A 22981-nucleotide genomic window follows, 5' to 3' on the forward strand; every position below is an offset into this window, starting at 1 on the left:
AGAGTTGCATTGAAATAAACCGCTGTAGTGTTGTCAGTCACGATCAACAGTAGGGACGGGCCGCGTACGCCTGATCAAAGTCTCCCAAGCAGCATCCTGTTCCACAGATGGTGGCCCAGAATACTCGCTATATTTATGGTGGTCTGTTGCATGGTTTGCGTTGATTTCGTACTGCACATGTCGCTGAATGGGAGCTAGTGAAATATGAGTGTAAGGAGGGTATATAGTAGCTGGGCCTGCTTACACCAAGTGCGACCGTCCGTGGACACAGCACAAGCCCCTGGGTCCTGACACCTCGACAGCATAACTATGGAAGCAATGCAGAACACATGAAGAATGAGGATGTACAGTCGTGCCCAAGTAAAAGTGCCTGTCAGACCGGACCTCTTTGTCGGCGTGAATGGTTCGCCCCCTACAGTCTTACCGGTGAGTTGTTCCAACTCGTCGTCATCCGTGAAGCTGTTATTTCGCGACAGGAACCGAAGCAGAGCCATTGCGAGTGGGATGTAGAGACGAGATGAAAATCAACCGAGAAAGTGATGAGCTTGAGTGTTCAAAACTGATGTGCTACACTGTCCGCTCGAAAGCTGCCGTGGATCGTTGCTCCAGCAGTCAAGCTTCAAGCTGATAAGGGATGTGGAAGCACCAGAGATAACGCACGCACGGCTTCCATCCATTCCCAGTATGTTTCGGATCGGGTTGTGAAACAGGCGGGTCAGACAACGCCTCGAGGTCGTAACGCATCACTTACAAGTCAGTGATCTGCGAGGGACACGAGTGAGACGTGGCGCAAATGATAGAAAAATCAAATACTATAGATGGGATGAAATGTCGGTGAGAAGATTGAGTGAAGAGGGTAAAGATGAATCAATAAGCTATGTCGTGACAGGACCTTCTGTGCCGAGGTACATGTATCCAGTAGTATATATATATGTGTCTGCGCTTTGCGATAGCTCACCCTCTATCCGCAGTGTCAAATCAAATCTACCAAACCGCAAGGAAAGTTACAACTATCCTACCCTCCGCAAGTCAACTTCAAAATGCATTTCACGAAAGTCTCGATTGCAGCGATTTCGCTGCTCATCGGCTCAGTTGTGGCAATTCCTCTTCCAACACGTAAGACGCACCAGAGCTTCTGCAATCCGGCTTTGACATATACAATATAGCTTTGAAACATGCTCGTGGTGACGAAAGGCCCGTCGCGGAAGGTGTCCAGGGCGAGGCCACTGTCTTCAAGCGTGCTGATGACAAGCCCGTCGCGGAAGGGGTCCAGGGCGAGGCCACTGTCTTCAAGCGTGCTGATGACAAGCCCGTCGCGGAAGGTGTCCAGGGCGAGGCCACTGTCTTCAAACGTGCAGATAATAGGCCCGGTGCGGCGGGTGCAGAGGAAGTGGGCGGACTGTACTAGCTAGTCCACGGCAAGCCCGTCGGTTCAGAGAAACCCACCCGGCCAATGAAAGCATCACGGTGCCAACTTGTTTTGAAAGCTCCGTTACTAGCTCTGTAGTCGAAAAGTAACATGCAACTCCATATACGGTCCAGCCGTGCGTACGAAACCTGTCATAGAATGCGAGGGCTAGTCGCTCACCCTAGAGGGTATGGTTTGATGAGAATGCAAGGTGTCGTGTTAGTTTGACAAAACCTCCTGATTTCCTAGTTTCATTTGACTGGGACAATCTGTTCAAGGAGGGCAGTCAATATCCGCTGTGCTTCTGGCATATTAGACTTTCAGTGTTCGCATGGCTCGCACATTGATACTGTCGCAACTCTTACCCCAGGTGGCCGAAGACGATAGCGCTGTGCGACACGTGAATCACATTGGGTAGCAAGCAGCGTAAATATGTAACGAGTCCCATTTCACCTTGTGTTAGACGAACATGGCCTGGAGTCCGTCGTAGTAGCAGTGTTCACAACTAAACACCGTATTGCAATGACTCACGTGCAAATGCTGAGACGTGGCAATGTCTAAGTCAAAATTTCCTGCATCTGCAACCCCAACGGCGAACAAGCGGTGAGAACCGTGTCGCGTGCTGATGGTTTGGGACGCTCATTCATTATGTGGGTGAGCTTGTGTCCGCTGCAATCATCGCTCGCCACTCCAAGTCGGTCTCATGGCAGTTATGTTGCGACAATGCATAGTAACTCTCTATGTACTGACCTTCAGAAGCGTTGGGAAACTATAACAGACACACGACGAGCCATGATAAAATCCAACCTTGCCTTCTTCATCCCACGGTAGCAGGAACAAAAATCGGACACGTCAATCCTTCCTTGACTCTCGAATGAATATGCCAGCCGAGAAGCCCCTGCCCCCTCGATATGAGATCCGTGTCCTCGAGCTCAAACATATCGATTGGGTCTCAGCAATCGTTTGCCACGGCACTGTCTTCCACTCGCCGGTTTGGACAAGCATCTACCCAACAAACAAGGTAGCACGTACCTACGCTGCCTTCAAAAATGTCGCGTACATTGTCAACCATCAGATCCAGTCTGGTCATTCGCTCGGCGTGTTTGATCAGGAGTATAGGTACAAACGACCAGAGTCTGAGGCTTCCGATGGTGCTCTGTATTGGGATTTTGAGAACAATAGCGTCGATGAAGCTACGCTCCTTGATCAGATGGATTTTCCTCTTGTGTCTGTCGCTCTGGCTTATGACAGCTTCCACCAACTTGACATGGATAAGATGACTGGACTAATGGCCGTACTGCCGCTTTGCAAGAACCTTTTGGAGATCTTGGCCGCAAGAGACGCTCGCGAATCGGACATGTGGAAGGCCCAGAGAGCGGGAGAGGTGTTGTTCTGCAACGGGACGAACACGAGGCACGACTACGAAGGTCAAGGAGTCATGGGAGGGATGGCACGATACATGATGCGAGAGTCAGCGAGGAAAGGGTTCCGGGGCATCCAGATTGAGTGTACAGCGGATGCGGTGACGCATATATGGAGTAACCCACCGGAACCGTTCAGAGGGGATATCGTTAGTGAGGTTGACATGGGCACTTTTGCGGAAAAGGATGTGAATGGCACCGAGGGTCTTACTTTCTACCCGTCGAAGCAAAGGGCGACCAAGGTGTATTGTACATTGAAGTAGATGTCCTGAGCCGCCAGGTCCCGATGAGACTATCCTTGACTTCCGCCTCAGTTTCGCCCGCTCTATTAGCTGACTGAGTTCTATAAAACAGACCTGTCACATCACGGACGGCTACCCCGTGACAAATCTTCATACTACAGCATTTTCCCGCGACTCAAGGGCTATCTGCCGATATGTGATCCCCAACACGAGTCATAATGCGGACGAGAATTGGGTAAAACGCAGACGCACACTTATCGTCAGAGGGCGGACGAAGGCCTTTCGACCAGTGATATAAGGGCGCTTCGAGATTCCCACCACACAAGAAACCGGTGGAACTTGCAATTGGTCTCGATTTATCTTGGGTTGGAACATGACTCACTCCATGTCCTCGCGTTCATGTAGTAAATCTTTCAATTCGCGGACTGGGCAGTCTGTCCGCGAGAAGGACTGGACGCAGTATGAGTGTAGTGCAGTGTGACGTCTCCTGCAGGTTCCGCTCGTCTCTCTTGGATGTACATGAGTGGAGAAACATGTATGACAACTCTTGAAACAAAAAGGGTTACCTGTGGCGGAGAGAGATGGGCGGCCTGCCCCTAACGGTACCGGTACGTTATATGAACCCTGCACTCTAACTGTCAGCAATGACGACGAATTCCTTTCTACACCTTGTGGTAACACAGACACGGCGGCGACACTATAATACAGGCCGCTAGCTACTCGCATCGACAGTGCCAGGATATGTTAGCGTTTGACTCATATACTTTTATAAGATCGTTATGCTAACACGAGCAATTGGCCCAACCCATTTTCAAGGCTACGTTAGCCATAAAGTTTCGAACATGCAAGAAAAGTGAAGCGCCTTAATTCTGCTCTTATTTCTCAGGTTTAGTGCCTATAGGAGTTGCAAGACCCCTAGCTCTATGACGTGAATATTTGCGTAGCTGATAAATACATTCTGACCGGAAATTTGGGGGTATAAAGTAGTCTTTAGCGGCATCACTAAGCAGAAACCAAGCCTTTCTCGTCACTACGTCCTCCTCACTCTCTCTGCATATATCAATAGCCCTGGACGTAACTACTTCTCGAAGGAGCCTAGCTGGCGGTTATCGCGAGGATGGCCAGTCTGCGTCGCCAGCACGTGACTTGGCTTGGAAATTTATTACAGAGCGTGGCTAGCAGTACATAGGTACAAGAGGTGCAAAGTCTCCTTCACAGCTAATAAGACGCGAGCCATATCATTGATCTCACGCAACGCGACCATGTGTCTCCAAAACCTCTTTTCCAGGAAGCAAAAACAAGACCCCAATGAGGAAACAACACCACAGCCATCACCAGCTGAGCCCACGGGCCGCAGAACAGCCGAGGCCACCGCCCGGCTAGACAATACCATATTTTCAAGCAACGGGAGCCAGAGGTTCTCGCCCGAGAAGAAAACCGGCGCAGACTACACTCCAGGCGGGCATGCAGCTTCACCATCAGGGCTCGACGGGCAGTATGGAGGCATTTATGGAGGTGTTCAGGGGGGTTTGTATTCGGGAGTGAGCGGAGGAGCGAATGGAGGTGTGTCGGGTGGAGTATACGGTGGCGTATACGGAACTTCAGATGGAGGAGGACTGGGGACGACGCCGGGAGGGGGATATGGGGCATTACCAGGAGGGACGTAATTTTTCGGAATTGCGTTGTAGAACGGTAGTAGCATGAAATCCCTTTAGAGACTTTAAGAATATGCATAACATGCTATATAGTAAGCCGCCCCATTCCCACCAAACAACTGCTGTCTTGGGTACGCCCCTGCCGTGGAGCACATGTGCTAGTCCAGCCCTGCAGCCCAGTCCTCCGAGGCCACCGGTCCGGTAGACCAAGCAGCAAGCATCCCGTTCCTGGCGCCTGGCTCAATTTGCTAGCCGCCCTCACCCGCTTTGGCGGTAGTGGCAGGTTCTCAAAAGGCGATGGGCAGATTGGCTTCTCTGTATCTCGAACCTGGGTGCCATTAGAGAAACTACTAGCGGAGAGCGACCCTGAGCTTTAATCGCCACAACTCGACTAACCAACATTGCGAAGGCCAAAGTACTTAGATGCGTCCGGACCAGCTACCTTTAACGTACAGCTGCCCTCCCGATCGAGTAACCTGGCTGTAGAATGGGCGACCTGGCAACGAGAGCGTATAGGGCGTTGACCAGCAAGCACGGAACTCGCGACCCGAGAATATCGTGGTTCCTTAGGAGCTGGCTTTGCGATATGGCTTGGCCACGTTAGGTATCACGTTTATCAAGCGACTATGGTTTCAACAAAGAGGAACTGCCCCGCAATCGCACCCAAAATCACCAACAAGGGCGCCGTGTACTTGCTGGTGAACTTGTAGAGAGCTGCCAGAGCTAGCAGATACAGAACTGCCGCTGGTCCAACTTGCGCTGTTGTCGATATCATCTCATCGACGGGCTTGCCTTTCAATTTGTTCAAGGGGCCTTCGATACTGGCCTTTAGAATCTGCGCGGCAATGATAGCAATGACGCCAATGACTGATCCGCAGAGGCCGTCGAAGAAGCTGGCGAGGAACTAGTCGTCGAGAGAGGGAAGACTGTCAGCGAGGTCGCTGCTATGGAGTACTACCGGCAGCGCGAAACGCCTGGGGCGGGGTTGCTACAGGAATCGGCCAACACTAACCTTGTTCCGCACCAACTTCTCCAGCAAGTCATGGCCGGCAATGGTGAAGACGAAGCAGGGGAAGAACATCCCCAGCGTGATGATGATTGCGCCGGCAAACGCATTTGCGACAGAGCCGTTCGAGTACGCACCCTGGAACCCAACAAAGGTCGCAAAGATGACCAGCGGCGCTGGCAAGATGTTGCCAATGGCAATCCCATCGATGAACACGCTCTGTGGGAGCCACGAGCCCATCAACACAGCCTCCACCTGCACGAAGGGAATGGCCGTGTACGCCCCGCCAAACGAGAGCGTGCCGGCCACCAGACCAAGTACAAAGAGGTTGATGAGCGAGGGTGTCCGGGAGATGCCCAAAGCCAATGACACGGGAAGGGGCACTCCGCGGAACACCACATAAATGGCGTACCCGACATACTGCATGATGAACAGCGCAGCGGCGGGTATCCAGAGACGGCGGGACACGAAGGTGTAGATTATACCGCAGAGACCCAGGGAGATGAAGCTATACAGGGGGGCGAAGTCAGTGGTGGATAAAACGGCGTTAGATGCAGGCAGAAGCCTTCGCACTCTGTCCTCTACCTCGGAGGGATGAAACACTAACATGTTGATGCGGAGTGCCCCATTGATTGCTGTGCAGATGGCTGCGATGACAAGAAACGGGTCGATGTTCTTGGTGTCATGATTCCGCACCGAATGCTCTGCAATCTTATGGGTTGCACGTAAGATCTAGAGCTTCGCATTAGCATCAACATGTTCCAAGATACTTCCAGCCCTAAAGAATGCTCGTCTCACCATCGCCGCTACAATGGGCTGCAAGGCCCGGAACGAGGCATTGAAGTACTTGTTTTCGAATCCGGCCAGCGAGTAGAGATAGCTAGCCAGGAGCATGAGGACAAGCCCGGGGAGGATAAACGCTATGCCGGCGAGAATCCCACCAATCCTACCTGCGGACAAGCAGCCAAAGAACATGCACAGCTCAGCGGCCTCTGGCCCAGGGAGGATCTGATAGACGGCGAAGACGCGCTGGAAACGCGGAAGGCTGATCCACTTGTCCTGTACCACGAGCCGCTCTTCGATCAGGGCGATCTGTGCGACGGGGCCTCCCCAGGCGAAGAGTCCAAAGTTATAGAAGAAGAACCAAAAGAGTTTGAGGTAAGCAAGCTTGGGCACGTTCGAGTTGTCGCCGAGTCCCAGGTCGCCATCGTCCGGAGGTGACATGGAGGTGGAAGCCGGTTCATCGCGGTCGACGCCTTGAGACTCCTCATCGGATCTCTTGACAACATGTGGCCCTGTAGCAGTCAGTTTGGAAGGCATCGATTCTGTCGTCATTATCGAGAAATGTACAAAAGTGACATCCTGATACGCACTGCTGGGATTCGGGAGTGTTGTGGTCGCTCGGTCTGTCTTTATACACAGTATTCCTCCATCTATCTCAACTCCCAGGAACGGGTAGTGGACGGACCGGAGAGCTGTGATTGGGCTGGTCATTCAGGTGGCGTCTAGTGCCCAGCACCTCGTGCAAATTGGAAACGACAAGGGAACTCGGTTCTCGCCTTTGGGGGTATGTGACAAGCTCCCGGGTCTCGGCTCAGCCAGGAACGCCACCGGCTGCGGGAATCGCCGTGAGTGGCACACATGGGACAGACTGGCCATACTGGATTGGCCGAGTCGAGATAACCCCTCCGTGCCCTGGTCGAGTGGTGCACCGGCCCAGAAGCAGATGCCCGCCCCACCAACCGGCTCCCAATTATACCGCATGAGTCCCGGCACCTGTGCGTCTCGTGGTTTCCCTCCCCCCACCTGTCTCCACGCAACCTCCCAGGCTGCCTCTCCGATGGATCATGCAAAGGTAATCGTCCTATCCGCAGTCAAGTTGGCCGATTCATGTTTTATAGAACGCGGATCGTGCGCTCCGCCTGAGAGATAACAAGCGGAGGCATCGCCAACGACAGAAAGAGTACGTAGCGGACCTGGAGCGGAGGCTGGCCGGAACGCGCGAGCGCGGCGTCCAAGCAACAAAGGAGGTACAGGCTGCGGCGCGGCGCGTTTGCTGGGAGAACCAGCGGTTGCGGCAACTTCTCCACGGCCATGGTCTGGACGACGATGCGATCAACTCGTTGGTATATAATGACGACGCGCGAAGAACCGTCCATGGGGCGGCAGTAAATCCCCAACCGACGAAAGAGCGCGGCGTACGCTATTACCCCATGGACGCACCGACTATGCCAAGTACTAAGTTCAAGACAGGATACGGTTCAAGGATGCGGCGACGCAAGTAATGTAAACACAAAATGCAATTCCTCGGCGTCTAGCAGCGATAGGTCCGTGGAGGCCAACGCTCCCGAATCACCTTGGCCACAGGCGTCGGGTATAGCGCCGAACAGCGCGGCACGTTTTCCGCCTTGCAAGCTACTTACGATCCTCGCGGACAATCCCTATGCCGACCTCACGCAGGCACGAAGCGCAGCTGATGAGCAGCCCGAATGTAACAAGACGGACGGCGTGGACTGCCTGCAGGCACGCGACATATTGATGCGGTTTGCCACAACAGAGGGCAAGCTCAACGACATTGCCCGCGCTCTAGAGGAGGGCTGTGTCAAGGACGAATCTGGTAGGGGTTGTCGAGTGAGGAATGATGTAATATGGGACACATTGGACCAGGTGTGTGAATGATGTGTGTTCAATCGGCTCAAGGTAGCGGCTCTGTGAGCACCATTTCGGACAATGATAGTGTTCGCACATTCACAATCAAGTAAAATTGATTCTGTAGGCTTCACAGCTATTAGACAAAGCCTTGTGCGCCGGAAACCGTTGCGTTATTAGCTTCATCAGTTGTGGCATCTGGACTTCTTAACCTTGACGATCGCCCTGTTTTGGAAGTTCGTCTTAACCACCCCCCTGGACCACAACCTTTTTCCCCCCTTCCCTTTCCTTTCCCTCGTCCCTAATCAAAGTTGTGTGCCTCTGCCTCATGTCGTTTTACCCGCCAGTTTCTTCCAGGTTGCCCCCGACACTACCAGTCAGACAGCCAGTTTCTGGCTTGATTCACTCACTGAATGGCATTGTGCTGTGAATGGTCGCCGGTTCGCCGTGCACGGAGACCCACCCCAGCCAACTGTTGCAAGTGCGCGGCTTGTTGCTTTGTAGCGCCCCTCGCCCAACCAGGCTTGCGCCCCTAATAACAGCGACCTCTCGCTCAGTTTCTTCAAGCCCACTGCGCGGCTTTGCACTACCTATGTATCTCTACACAAAACTTCAAACTCTCAGTTATCGCCTGCAAAATACCTGCCTTTGCCCCCTAAGGCGTTGCAACCAGCGACTCGTGATCCATCGCGCACCAACGCCGGTCCACCCCCTTCCTAGTCGGCCATGTTCCGTGCGCTGCGCTCCCCGCGCATTTTGCCCGTTTCGGGAGGGCGTGCGGCATGTGGTTGGTCGGTTGGTTGGACGGGTTCATGTCCGACTTCAATACGAACTGCATGCAACGGCGACATCACAGAACGCTCTCACCATGACATTTGCGTTGCGCATCATCGGATGAAATCACAGCGTAAGGCATGGCCGCAAGGCCCTGGTAAATGAGTCGGCTGTCCCTCACGCCTCGTCGTGTTTCTCTGGCAACGCGACGGGTGTTCACTCACCGTCGCGCGACGCCCGCTGCTTGGGCCTGACATTCACTGGTCGAAGTAAGCTCACTGAATGCGTTGCGTTGCTGCAAGTAGTAATGAACAGGAGCAGGGCGTTCAGCGTGCGCAGCTGGCGCCAGGTGTGCGCGTGCCCCCGTGTAAACAGAGCTCAGCTGTTCAAGCAAGTGAATCGCACGCATGCGTGAACAGCTCTCGCGCCTGTTCTTTGCTCCATGCACCCACCTGCGTATTCTCCTTTGTCTTGTGTTTGCTTGCGTCACCTCAGCGCTCACCAGCGCGCGCATCATCATCTTCATCATCATCACCAGCGGGCAGCAGCAATATGGCAAACACCTCTGCGTCCACAAGCGCCGCCGCGAATCATCCACCGGGGGGGCGCGGTGTCGACGTCCTAGTTGCCTCCACAGTGCCCGATGCGAGCATCCCACGTGACCAGACCAGCCGGGAGAGCACGTCCGCCGCCGTCGTCGTCGCTGCGCCAGGGGGCGACGTGGTGCTCGTCGTCGGGAAGCGGCGCGCCCGCATCCAGGTCTTCTCCGTGGTGCTCCGCAACTCGTCGCGCGTCTTCGAGGCTATGCTGCGCCCCGAGTTCGCCGAGGGGGCCAAGCTCTTCCTCAACACGCACGGCAGCGCGCCCGTCGACATCGAGCTCCCCGAGGACGACCCCGACGCCATGGGCAAGCTCTGCAAGATGCTGCACTGCACCGCCGACGCGGGCGCGAGCCCCGGCGGCGCGCAGAGCCTGCTCGACCTGGCGAGGGCGGCGGACAAGTACGACCTGGTCAGCAGGGTCGTGTTCCCCGCGACGCAGTGGCTCACGGAGCTGATGAAGCGCCCTGCGGTGCGGGATGCGGAGCTGCTGCTGGGACTGATGGCGGCGTACACCCTGAAGCATGCGACGGGCTTCGCCAACTTGAGTCGCGCGCTGATGATGCAGCATGCGGGCTCATGGTGCGACTTGCTCAAGGGCTTGCCCGACGTCGACGGCTTGGCCCACGAGCTCCTAGGTATGTTTCGACAGCACGGCAGGCTGTCGGTCGTGGAAGTTGGTGTAGACGAAAGGCTAACATTCTCCATGCACAACCATAGTGGCACTCGAAGAGGCTCGGTCCTACATCCACGCATGCGTCTGCGAGACGGTCAACAACCTCGCCATGATGTCCGCCATCAACTCGTGCCTCTGTACTCTCGAAAAGCCCGACATTGTCAACAGGTGGTTCCTCGGGCTCGGCGGGAGCCAGTTCCTCACCATAAACCTCACCACCCTGCAGACGCTCAGCATCGTGCACCTCAGCCGGGACGTCTACCACCTCTCGCACCTGGGGTCCGACCACCTGTCCGGCCTGCGACACGTCTGCGGTAGAAACCCCAGGCCGCTGCTGACCGAGGTCGTGTACGGCATCGTCGCAAAGAAGCTGGCCTCGTTCAAGGGGCTGTGCCTCCGCTGCTTCGACCGCAAGAATAGGTATGTCGGCGCCACGGGCGGATGCCGGCTGGCCCATTGAGCAGGCTGGTACCGGCCGATGATCCGGAAGAAAAGGAGAAGCGTGCGGGGAAGACGGCTGAGGATGCAGGCAGCTGGTTGTCCAACGGACTTTGGCAGCTGACGAACGGTACGGTGTGAAAACGGCCAGCCAGAGGGGCGCGCGCCTCCAGTGCGTTCGAGCCCAGGATATGGAGCGAGGTAACAGGGTGCCTTCAATACAGTGATTGGGCAACCTTCGCGGGATAACATGCCGTCGGCTGGACAAGCGGCCATGAAGCTAGCGAAAATTCGTTGACAATATGTGTTTGATGTCCCACCGCAAACATGAAATGTGTGCCAACGACAGCCTTGGACTATACAGCATGAACTCTCAAGCTGCCTTCCAACCTCTCAGCAGATGTTTTCCACTCGTGCCACGAGGCGTTTGCCTGTTGAAGAGTGAACTGAGTTTGCATGATGTACTGGTGTGTGTGTGTGTGTGTGTCTGTCTGTGAGACCTGAGCGGCAGCTCGAACTCGATGTATGATTGCCTATAGGTATCCTAGTATATTAGGTAACACCTAGCCGTCTAAGTGATTGTCCAGCTTGAAAGGACCCTCTGGTGCATTCACGCCAAGCTGCACGTATTGGTTATGGCTTTAGGCATGGCTTTGCGCATGGGTTTGGTCATGGGTTTAGGTATGGTTTTGGCCATGGGTTTAGCCATGGGTTTGGCCATGCTTTTAGCCATGCTTTTAGCTATGGGTTTGGCCATGGCTTTAGGTATGACTTTAATCATGGCTTTGCGCATGGCTTTACTCATGTCTCTGCCTATATCTCAAAGCAGTTCTCCTGGCGCTAAGCGCGGCTACTGCATGTGCTCTCGGACATTCAATCCAGGGTCGTTCTGAAGGCAACGAAACTTTACAGTGGTACCCGCCGACACCGTCGTCTAAATCTTGCCCGGTATCCGAAACACTCACCCCGTCGTAATTCAGAAAGAAGAAAACTGGGCAAAGCACCAGATTGCATGCTCCAAGCAAGACGCCGTCGCCAGGAAAACTGCGGCAGCGCGATATACTGTGAAGCGTACAGACGAAATTTCAACGAAACCTACTCCATCTCGACAACAACAAGGAATATGACAGTCGCGCGGCATGCTATGCTGCGACAGGCCGGGAAGCACCCCGGCAACCCTATTGCGAGGGCAACATTGACGAGCCGGGAGACGATTGCGCGCCGCTGGAGGTCTGGCGACGGCCTGACATTACCTGCATGAAAGAGTGGTGCGACCCGGTCCGAGATGAAGGCATCTTGGACAACGACGAGACTATTTGCGGCACCGAGTCCTATTGTAGGCTCTTCACGAGGCCCGAGGTGCTCAACAATCCTGATAGCCCATACACCAGCGAGAGCGACTGCTTCTACCGCCACGAGAAGATGCCTGAGACTGAGTGGAAGGCGAAGGGAATGTGGACATCGCCTCGGGGCCGCATGAAGCGAGGAAGCAAGCCGTTTCATCCCGCTCCTTGCTGGGCTCCCTACACAGAAAAGGAGTACACATACAAACAAAGAGATGAGGAGTGTCTCGGAACGGCACTATACTGTGCCCAGTTTTCGAATCCTTTCGGAGACAAAAACTCGAATTGGAGCGAAAAGGGCAAATACCAGGACGAAAGAGCTTGTCTCCTCGACCGTGAAGCTCAGCCCGACGCTGCTTCGAACGACAAGTGTTCTGGGGATTTCTGCACGTGGGGTCACACGGAGCCCGTCCCAGAGGGCGAATTCAACATAGTCTAAGATGTTTCGTACATGGCACGGAGCTTTGCAACATGATCGGGGAAAACAAATTGCTGTGGGTTGGTTGGTTGGGTAACCGCCTTGTTGGCCGGCTCTTTCACTGGGCTCTCTCACTCGGCCGCCTATACAGCTCCTCTTCTTCCTTCTCTTCATAGCCCATCACGGTCTTCATCAGCTATGCGCCTGTCACTTTGCCGGCGGTCTGGTATTGCCCTTCTCTCCCGGTACATGCATAGAGAACTCCAGTAGTTTGTCCATTTGCCCCATAAACCCTAAAGAAACTCAAGGTCTGCATTTAGACGCGTTTGCAATTCCCAATCTAGGCGAGAAGATAACTCATGGCTGGCCCGAGTAAATGGCGTGCATACTTGCACTGAAAGAGTACGCTTTTCCCCAGCTTCGCCGCCATTCCACCCCGATGCTTTCATAAACACCGGTTGCTTTCCGTCATCTCCTGATGTACATCGGTGGCGCATTTCCCACTTCTGTCTCCTCACATACAACGCATGTGCCTCCGTCACGAATATCTTGGACGCTAGATGATGTCTTCGACAATGAGCACGTCTTCTTGGCCACCCACTTTGTCGCTGCCTCCTTCACGTAATTCTGGATCAAGTAACAATCGCAGTTTCCGTGTTGCAGCAGCATGTTTTTGAGAAGATGGACCTCCGCCGTCAGATCCACTGCTGCATTCGAGAGCGTGCGGTGCTCCTTCTCCAGGCTATCGTGCCTGGATTTGAGGTCCTCCTCCTCAAGACGCCTACGGTACCGGCATTTATCCGCAGCGATGCGATTCTTCGCACGAGTACGCAATGTCTTAGGGTCTTCAAGATCCGTTGGGTCAGATTTGATTTCGGCAGGTGGCCGCCTTTGGGACTCGAGGCCCGTCAACTGCTCTTCCGGGTCGGCTGCGGGCACGGCCGCCATCTTTCTGTGGACTGTTCTCGGCCTACCGCGTTTGTTTCCTGGTGGGCTTGGGGGAGAGTTTGTTGACAGTGTCTCCATGGAGCCGTCTCCTGCCACCACGGGACCCGGCGACGCATTGGTGATGGGACTGCAGGGTGTGGTGTCGCCAGCTAGATCACCGTTCCATGTCCATACAGGGTCGAAGAAGGGTCCAAGTGTCTGCACGGTAGGAAAGGCCGTGCTTGCGCCCCACGGTGTTCCCTCAATGGCTGTCTGGGCAGCAAATCCATTTTTTATACTTGAATGAGTCCGATCGAAGGGAAGGATTTCTGTTGCCGTCTTGAAGTCCCTATAGTTCTGAAAGACATAGTAGTCACTGTCCAAGTCGGTGTCGCGCCAGGTATCGAGGAGTCGGTCAGGAGCAACCGTTCTCCCAGCATAATGCGGCCTTGGCTGATGTGATGCGGTAAGGGTCAAGTTCATATTGAGCGTGTCGCTACCGGTCTGGTGCGGGCGGTTGGGCGGTTACGATTTCAGTTGACGACATGGAGTTGCCTTAATAACATGAAGGCCGTTGGTGAGATATCAAGAGGAGGCAACCTCCACGTCGTTAAGTGACGACACGAACAAACGAGGTATCGGGGGAATCGTGTAAGGAACCAATTACATTACTGAGACAGTTATATAGCACCGTATTATACATACAGGGGAAAAGAGGAAACAGGACGCAGCACTTTCAGGCAGGTGTGTGGACTCTGAAGACAGTGGTGGCGTGTCCGTCGCTGACAGAAGGGCCCATCAAAGCCATCAATGTGCTACGGCACGATTCAGGCACATGCCATCCGGACCACTTCCGGGCAACTTAATTGGGAGAACCTGGCAGGGGGGCGCGGGCCTTGTTCGGGACTCCGGAAGGCGATGCGCCTCCACCTTAGATGGACAATTGATCGCGGTAGTTCGCGCGGCAACACGTGCACGCGGCGATCAGTCTAGGTCGAGCTCCGGATTCTGCGACTGAGAGGACCATTTTCCACATACGAGCTGCTGAGAGGCTTCTTGAGAGGATAGGGGTGCACTGAGCTCTATGATGACAATGGCTAGTAGCGAGGCGTCTTCGCTTCTGATGGCCAATATTTAACGAAGCCATGCGGCGACGTGCTCACTGCAATGTGGCCTTCTGACACTGGCCTTTGGACGCCAAGGGCCCTCCAGCCCCATCGAACCGCCAGACTGGTCGAGAGAACGTGCGAGCCAGGTGGAGGTGCGACAAGAGGTGCCCCAGAGCCGGTGCAATGCGTCCCGGAAGCAAGTCAACAAGTGCCGCCTGGATCAAGGGTACGGTGTCAGGAGCATATGCACCGCCCCTCCCGGCGCCAAGCGCGGCATGCGCGGGAAAGCGGAGGCAGGGTCCAATTGGCCGAGTGCCTAACTCGATGATACTCTGTAGTGTGGTGTAAGAACATGAAGATTTGTTAATCGGCATGTGCGGATGAGCCTTCCGAGCGCGCACGGTACTGGATGGCCCCCAATGCACTCAAGCTGTTTCTAAAGTCTGGCGTTTGCCCCTCAGTCGGCTGTTCAATGCACGATGAGAATATTGAAGAAAGTAGCACCCCCCCCCCCCGGGCCAAGGAGACATTGGACTCGATCACGGTTGCAGTTATCGCATGTTACATCGACATGCGGGTTGGTGGCTTGACATGGGGAGAGAAAACAAGCACGGCGTTGGAGAACCCTTGCCAAGCAGGGACCAATAGCCAGTACTCCGTACTTTGCACAGAGACACTGGAGCCTTACTGACGGAGCACAACTGGCGGCTCCGTTGGTGCGTGCCTTGCGGAGACAGACTCACCTTGAGCGTTGGCCACGAATTGGCGAGACGGCCACAGCGCCAACATCAAATGTCGAGAAGGGAACCCCGTTGAACATAGCTCACTGAACGCACTCTTCACGGGACGACACGCGCATTCCGCTGAAAAGAATGCACAGCGATTAGGAAAGAAGCAGGAACGGCTTCAATGTTGTCTAGTGATTAGCTATAGGACATACTCTTCCACCGCCCCGATCGCACCCCGCATGTCATTTGATGATTATTCCTTCACTTGAGCTCTCAAAACACGAATTATGCAGTTCGACGGCGGTCTTGCGCGGGGCGTGAACCCTGAGTGCAAACAAATCGAGGGTGAAAATGAAGCGGCAAGCTTTAAGCCTCTCAATGCTAGCAAGAACCCTCTCATCTTTTGACTCATAAAAATGCCCGCGATATATCAAGATCAAAGTTCAAACTAATGTTGAGCAAAATGTCACGAAACACCTGATGTCGAGACATGGACGTCGTGGTCACCAATGTACATGTAAATGTCATACCGATAGTGACGTCGTTTCAGTCTCCGCTTTGGCCATGTAAGGGTCTTCAAAAGGCTTCTGACCCATTCGCGACCAGCACATGGCCGACATCAGGGCCTCATCAGTCTCCTTTCCCTTGAATAGGAGCTCCGATTTCCCATCCCCCAGATGTGTGATCGACCGATCCTTTAATATGTCAGCAGCAGCACCGTCAAAGAGTTAAAGGATGTCGGTGGCATCTTACTAGTCCCAGTGTAAGTTTGATGACACCATCAGCCCATAGGTTGGTGTATTTGTGCTTGGGCTCCTGTCCCTGTGTGACGAGCAAAATGTTTTCCGCAACTACCGTAGCCTGACGCATCGCGGAACGGGCATTAGGATTGGGCGTGTGCGTGTCGGCAACGTCGCCACAGGCGTAGACGTTTGGCACATTTGCCGCATCAATTTGCAGAGTGTCTTTGACCTTGATGTGACCGTTTGGCGAGATGGCAGTCGGGACTAAGCTCTCGATGACTTGGGACGACGGCTTCTGTCCCGTGCAATCAATCTGACGAGGTCAATTGTGTCAGTAGAGTGCGTCCATCGAGGACAATACAAGCGTCGAAACTCACAACCAGATCGCATAAAACTTTGCGCCCGGATCGCAGGACGATGGCGCCGCTCTCCCGTCCTCCCTCGTTGACGCGCTCGTTGAGGATGACCTCAACTCCGAGTGTTTGCAGCGCTTCTAAAGCCGAATTTTGCAAGCCTCTACCGAATCGATGCATGACGGCGTCGCGAGAGTGGACAAGAATGACGTTCTTCTTTGGGTAAAGATGCTTCGCGTCAGTGGCGATCTCAACGCCTGCAGCACCGCCTCCGACGACGACGACGGTCTCGGCCAGTTCGATCCTTTGCTGCAGCTCCTGTATGAGCTTCATCCCAGCAAGTTTGTCGGTTGCGTTGACGCGAGAGGGCAGGCCTTTGTCTACACCAGACCCCGTCGCAATGACGAGGATGTCGTAAGGAACATCCTCGCCACTGTTTGCTAGGTGAACAGCCTTTTCAGTCACGCTCGCCACGCGGTCTGTGACCCATCGCAGCACGCCCTCCGGGTTGTCTCGCACGAGTCCTCCGTAGGGGATAAAGGCCTTGTGCTCATGACCCTTGACGACGCATAGTCTTGGTAGAACCCAGGTGAACTGAAAATGAGAGTTTGGCTCAATGACCACAACCCGATAGGGGCTGTCCGGGGGCAGACTGCTTGTCAGGATGTACGCAACGTGGTGCCCCGAGAAGTTGGCGCCCACAATCACAATATTGCGAGTCCTGGGCGTAGACGCTGCCGAAGAAGGTCGGCGACGGATTCGACGTTGTACCAGGGCAGTTCTTACTGAACGTCGAAGTTCACCCCAGAGTACAAAGAGCATGTAGCTCGCAAGCTTGGCGTAGAGTGTAGCTTTGGCCAGCATTGCGACGGCCCAAGGAGCTTCCTGAATGTGCAGCACGAGTGGTGCGATCTAATACTGCCACCAGGGTCAAGCGCAACTTGACTTACCGCCAGTATGTTAAAGTAGCCCGAATCAGGTAGCCGCTTGCCGGCTGGGACTGGATGCCGGATCTTCCAATTCCGGGTGGTCAACAAGGGGGAAGGGGACTGGACTGAAGCTGAAGGAAGCGAGAACCTCAAGTTGGCACTTATGGGGCTTGATTGGCTCGAGTCGTTTACTACAAACTAGAAAGTGCCTCATTACTTGGAAGCGAGTCCTAGGATCACTCCATGTCTGTGGGGCGTAGCCCAATCTGGTGGGCTTTGACAAAGTACGATCGAGCAGGTTGCTAGCGTCATTTTAGATCAATTATTGACGCTGTTATCTGATGATCTGATAATCCATACTACTAAAAACAAGTCACGCTCAACCGAAAAAAAAAAGTTTCTCAAAAGTCCGCCCCGGCGCCACTAGACTTAAGCCACAATTTGCGGTGCATGCTGCACAACACCATCCGTCGTCACGTTTGTGCTCGGGGCTGGCAGGCCGCTGCTGCTGACCCCCTCCATGTCCCCTTGTTGGCGACGCCACTGGTCAAAGGTCATTCCCTTTGCGGACGAGGGCAATTTCACCATCAGGGGCACCTCGATGTCCGACTCGGTCCCCAGGACCTCGGCTTTGTGGACGATCTTCTCGGGCAGGACCTCGAACCCCATCTTCTTGTACAGATTCACCGTCGACGGCGAGGACTCGAAGTATACGGGCAGGCCCGCCAGTTCGCCCATCTGAATGCCCCACTGCACCAAGAGAGCCCCGGCCTTGCGCCCTTGGTGCTTGGGGTCGACTGCGATAACGTGGACGTCTGAAACTCGCGTTATTAGCGCCGAACTTTGAGGCCCTGGTCTGGTCTGGTGGCTCGGGCCAACTGCCCATTGCAGCAATGTCACGTACAGATGTATGGTCGGCCGCCAAAGAGCCTCTCTCGCACCTCCCACAGGGGGTTGAGGATTTTCTCGGCTCGCTCGCGCTGCTCGCCCTGCAACCAGGGCACGCCAAGGTTCCGCCGCTCTTCTGGGGTCCGCTCTCTCAGGTAGAGATCGCCGAGCCCCATGCCGATGATGTCGCCCGTGTCCGTGTCGACACACTTCAGGGTGTACTGGCTGTCGCTGCTGTGCCAGTACTGCAGCGTGCCGGCCGCGTGGGCCTCCCGGAAGCCGTCGTCGAGGATGCTCGGGAACAGGATCTTGAGCATCAGGCGGCCCATGGGGTCGCTCTCGAAAGCCGCGAAATAGATGTCATAGACGCGGCGGATGTCGGGAATCAGCGCGGGCAGAATGACTTGAACCATGGTGGGCGGTGTTGGAGGGAGAAACCAGACAGTAGATGATCCGCGTTCTCTGATATCCGGTATCCAGTGCTTCAGTGTGCGTTGAGATGACTGGAGCCTCTACTCCGTACATGACGGATCAACGCCCTTAAATATTCGCAACCCCGCTCTCTCGGCTCGCCTCCGAGAAAAGTAGCAACGGATGGAGAGCAGCCATGTGGCTGCTATGGGCCTCGCCTGTCAGTCGAACGCCTCGAAACCTGTTATGTTGGTGCCGTTGAGGGCACTTCCTCTGCCTCTAGTTCCACCAAGCCATCGCTGATCCACCTCAGCCCCATCACAAGCTCGTGGCCATAACCGGGATCTTGGAGATGACTTGGTAAAGCAAGCACGCGCACTAGTCTCATATGTACCCTGGATGCCTGACAGCTCTAAAGTGGCAGGTGTGGTGTATGAATGGCACATCATGCAGAAACAAGACTTGTGGCCCTGGTACGACATCGAGGCACCGGACCTTCTGAGCACTGACTCGGCATAAACAGCTCGCGTTGCATGCCACATGTACGCATTCATGTGTCGCTTCGTTAGAACTGGCTAGCATCCGTGTAAACGGACGCTCTCGCTGCTAATTTCAGGCGCATTATAAACATGCTCACACGGTTGACTAAACTCAGGATCAAGGACATAGCACCGCAGCTTTCGTGTATTTGATTTGAAAGATTACGGGTCAACCCAGAAGCACGTCCTAAGTGCTTTGGCTATTAGGCATGCTTACATACAAGTTGTCCACGGAATATTATACAGTCTATGTAGCCTTCGACATAACATGCTTGGCCTCTGGAAAATGGATTCAATATTTGTTAGGCGAGGTCTTGGCTTGTAAGGAACAAGACCAGCCATTGACGTCGGCTCGCTGCCTACCACATTATACTTGACTGTGGCAATATCAGAGCATCTGGAACGCGGCAGCGCCAAGACCAGCAATGACGAGAGCTCCCGGAACAGTCTTTAGGCTCACACCCTTGAATTCAGTCAGCAATGTCTGCATTCGAAGTTTTTTGCAATGTCAATCATTCTTGCCTTGTTGACCACGACGTTTGTTGGGCTGGGCTGCGTCGAAGTGCCATTCGTGGGCGTCGAAACCCGCTTGGTCGACGACGGCAGGACGACAGAAGACTCAGCAGCGTGCGAGCTGGTGGGGAGACTCGTGGCCGAGCTGGACTTGGACGCGACACCTGTGGTGACGAGCGTCGTCTCCACCGCACTGGATGCCGGCCTCGACGTAGCGGCAACGGGGGTGCTGCTCTTCGCGGAGCTCGGGGGCTGTTGGGCGGTGGATGAGGACTACATCACGTCGTACGAATATGAGCGTGGTAAACATTTGGGTTTGGGGACGGGTGGACAATGTCTGTAAAGGATTGCTCGTACCGAAGGTCGGGCCGGCGGCACAATCGGAACTCCCATGTCTGTAGCGAGAGGTCAGCATGATGCCAGACACCAGTCAGGTCAGAGATGAGGCCATGCCTTTGCAGAGGCTGACACCAAAGTTGATGGCATTCTCGGCGTCGCTGGCACACTTGGAGTATGCGCACTGGGCGAAGAAGTTCTGGAGATCCTTGCCCTTGCAGAAGCAGAGGTACATGTTGGCCTCCTTGCAGTCCAGCGGCGGGTGCTCCGTCGTCACCGACTGAAAGCAGTTGACCTGTTTTCGGTCAGCCTCTGTCTGACCTTGATCAAATATCAAAACGGGACGCTTACAGCGCAGAGAGACTGGGCGCTCGCGACTGCCGCCAGGCCGGCGATGGTGACGACTGTGGTCTTCATGGTTGTTGAGTAATGATTGGTTTACGGTTAACGAGTGTACGGTATGTTCGATCAGGTGCAGAATCAGTCAGAGAGGCAGCTCCTTGCAAAGCTCCGGCATCTTGACGAGAGTCATTATTATACACCTCGTCGTCTCATGACGCCCGGGCTCAGCAGCGTCTAGCGTTCTCGCGTTGCCGTAGTCAATATTAGCTGAGCTTGACTCAGCCCAGATTTCGCTGGTCCCACATCACACTTCCAAAGTCCGGACTCGAGGGCTACGAGCGCAAGGTCCACGAGCACAAATTCACGCAATGCTGTGGCGGAGGACCCGGGCCCACGATGTGCTCTGGCCTTGTTTTTTATCTGATCATCAGATATCATTTTTTTTCAAGAACCCCCGGTCTGTATGGCTGCAAAGAGGGGGGGGGGGGGGGGCGGTGGCATGTCCAGGTAGGTAGTAGTTTACCAGCACGGACATGGTTCCGCAGGCGTATGTCGCCGAACACCCGCCCGATGGGATGAATCAGTCAATGCCTTGGCCGTTTGTTAGCGATGTGGCGCCTCAGCGGCTGGAGACTTGTGAAGCGCAAACGAGCCAAGCGTCATGCGGCTGCGAACAAACCCGGCCAGTCACCCAAGGAACTAGGGGTCTGGAATCTGCTGCTGCCCCACAAGGCGTTCTGTTGGCGACAGGGATGCCGACCCGTCGGTGTTTACGAGTGGATCCAATTATCTTATCTGATCATCACATCAATAGTTCATGTGTGAGCCCGTGCAGGTCGTCAACTCCTGACATTTTCGGGTCGCCCGCATGCAACATTCTCATTATACTCATAAACTTGAGATTGAGGAAGAGCCGTCTTCCTGTTATGGCGGTGTGGGTTACGGCGGCGCTTTCTATACAGGATACGAAGGACTAACTTGGCTACAAACAAGGCTATGCATGTGCCTAAGCTCATCCACAGCCCCAGTCGCACGTGGAAGCGGATGTGCACCCGGATCGACCCGACTACTGAGCTGGACCTTGACACTTGACATTGCTCCCATGAATACCGGACCAGCCTCGGCCGACAGCACAATATAATCCTAGTCTTTTCACCGGAGACCATCTGCGCATACAGGGAATTCGTGACAAGGCGGCGGATCCGTGCTGCCACGACGCTCGGCCGCTCAGCCCCAACTTCCGGGCGCTACCAGGAGATTGTTTTGCACCCGCTTCATCTCATTTGTGGACTGAAATACCTGGCTGTGAACCCCTGATAGACTATTGACGGACACGCCCACTCCACAGTGCAGGCAGATGTCAACGAGCAAGATAGGCCCTAACTTTCTACAGCAAATTTCTGTTTACGGGTATACTGTACAGCATGACGCCGATGGACAGTGCCTCGATCGAGATTGAACTCTATTGCTCACAACCCCTGCTTCATCAATCGCGAAACCGATAGGCCCACCCACTCTCTCTTACTACAACGCCGCCATCAGTCCAGCTGCAACAAGGGCAACGATCGGAGCCGGCCCGGCCGTGGCGACCGCTCCACCGGTGGACGTGGAGCTCGCTGCTGCCCCCGTCGCCGCGGTCGCCGAAGTAGTAGTTGCCGCAGATGCGTTGCCGGTGGCGGTGGCGGTGGCGGCAGAGCCACTGGCAGCTGGGCCGGTGGGCGATGCCGTTCGCGTCTTCGCCTGGGCAGTTACGGCGGAGCAAAACTTGCCGCCGGCGGGGAGAACCTTGGCTGGTGTCCAGAGTCAGCATTGACGGCGTCACTTCAATCACTTTCACAGTTCGGCTGGCCACTTTGCCCCGTCGGGGATACGTACAGATTGCGTCGTTGGACCCGCATGCCTGCAAGACGCAGTTGACGGCCTGGTTGTAAATGTCTTCGTAGTTCTTCTGGACGCACATGCAGACCGCGTCCTCGAGCGAGCAGGTGGTGGCCTTCTTGATGGCGTCGTCGATGCACTTCATCGAGCACTCTGGGAAGTAGTCCTGTCGCTGTTGTGCGGCTGCGGTGGCGGCCAGGGCCGAGAGAAGCAAGACGAGCGTGGACTTCATGGCTCAATGTGTTGTTCCTTTCGTTCAGGGGGTGCGCGTCAAAGCTGGTCGTGTAGGTAACGAGCGTGAAGCAGTGAAAGTTCTCAGCAACGAAGGAATTCAAGCATGCAGGTGGAATCGCCCCCGGACCACTGGGTATTCAACGTCCTGCCGCAGATTTTAAGGCCTCCCGTGGTGTGGCGGCCCAAGCCAACCCCGCCTCCAGTGTCGCAACGGCGCTATCCACCTCGACGGAGGAGGGCAGCAGAGGCGTACGGGTTACGTAGGTAATTTGCCCCGAGCGAGCCCGTCCGGGGACCCTAGTTCGCGGATGGAGCCCATCGTGAGGCTGAACGGAGGCGGAGACTTCGGCGGTTTAGCCAACCCCGAAGCCGCCCACCGTTTTTGTGGCTGGTCTAACTAGCCCGCGGATCTGATAAGATTT

General features: G+C 54.9%; 7 protein-coding genes across 7 annotated transcripts; 2 read left to right on the forward strand and 5 right to left on the reverse strand.

The window, feature by feature from the left end:
- Positions 1-5342: 5342 nt before the first annotated feature.
- Positions 5343-7052, reverse strand: JDV02_005506 (uncharacterized protein; the record flags this gene model as incomplete). Its single annotated transcript, XM_047986813.1, has 4 exons — positions 5343-5630; positions 5739-6240; positions 6340-6464; positions 6531-7052. The coding sequence occupies 4 exons, from the start codon at positions 7050-7052 to the stop codon at positions 5343-5345; spliced, it is 1437 nt and encodes a 478-aa protein (XP_047842796.1).
- Positions 7053-9707: 2655 nt separating this feature from the next.
- JDV02_005507 (uncharacterized protein) lies at positions 9708-10890 on the forward strand (the record flags this gene model as incomplete). The annotated part of the gene is made up of 2 exons (XM_047986814.1): positions 9708-10392; positions 10475-10890. 2 exons carry the CDS (start codon positions 9708-9710, stop codon positions 10888-10890), a joined length of 1101 nt encoding a protein of 366 aa, XP_047842797.1.
- A 1235-nt stretch (positions 10891-12125) lies between these two features.
- JDV02_005508 (uncharacterized protein) lies at positions 12126-12650 on the forward strand (the record flags this gene model as incomplete). The annotated part of the gene is made up of 1 exon (XM_047986815.1): positions 12126-12650. The coding sequence occupies one exon, from the start codon at positions 12126-12128 to the stop codon at positions 12648-12650; it is 525 nt and encodes a 174-aa protein (XP_047842798.1).
- Positions 12651-15548: 2898 nt separating this feature from the next.
- On the reverse strand, positions 15549-17529 carry JDV02_005509 (uncharacterized protein). Its single transcript, XM_047986816.1, has 3 exons — positions 16514-17529; positions 16147-16449; positions 15549-16088 (listed from the first exon to the last, which is right to left on the reverse strand). Exons 1-3 carry the CDS (start codon positions 17351-17353, stop codon positions 15918-15920), a joined length of 1314 nt encoding a protein of 437 aa, XP_047842799.1. The 5' UTR covers positions 17354-17529; the 3' UTR covers positions 15549-15917.
- A 263-nt stretch (positions 17530-17792) lies between these two features.
- On the reverse strand, positions 17793-18719 carry JDV02_005510 (uncharacterized protein; the record flags this gene model as incomplete). Its single annotated transcript, XM_047986817.1, has 2 exons — positions 17793-18233; positions 18323-18719. 2 exons carry the CDS (start codon positions 18717-18719, stop codon positions 17848-17850), a joined length of 783 nt encoding a protein of 260 aa, XP_047842800.1. The 3' UTR covers positions 17793-17847.
- A 743-nt stretch (positions 18720-19462) lies between these two features.
- Positions 19463-20565, reverse strand: JDV02_005511 (uncharacterized protein). The gene is made up of 5 exons (XM_047986818.1): positions 20457-20565; positions 20223-20400; positions 20127-20164; positions 19779-20042; positions 19463-19719 (listed from the first exon to the last, which is right to left on the reverse strand). Exons 1-5 carry the CDS (start codon positions 20520-20522, stop codon positions 19645-19647), a joined length of 621 nt encoding a protein of 206 aa, XP_047842801.1. The 5' UTR covers positions 20523-20565; the 3' UTR covers positions 19463-19644.
- Positions 20566-21787: 1222 nt separating this feature from the next.
- On the reverse strand, positions 21788-22867 carry JDV02_005512 (uncharacterized protein). The gene is made up of 2 exons (XM_047986819.1): positions 22323-22867; positions 21788-22237 (listed from the first exon to the last, which is right to left on the reverse strand). Exons 1-2 carry the CDS (start codon positions 22555-22557, stop codon positions 21972-21974), a joined length of 501 nt encoding a protein of 166 aa, XP_047842802.1. The 5' UTR covers positions 22558-22867; the 3' UTR covers positions 21788-21971.
- Between the last annotated feature and the right edge of the window lie 114 nt (positions 22868-22981).

Source organism: Purpureocillium takamizusanense, chromosome 4 (genome assembly GCF_022605165.1).
Source record: "Purpureocillium takamizusanense chromosome 4, complete sequence".
NCBI lineage: Eukaryota > Fungi > Ascomycota > Sordariomycetes > Hypocreales > Ophiocordycipitaceae > Purpureocillium > Purpureocillium takamizusanense.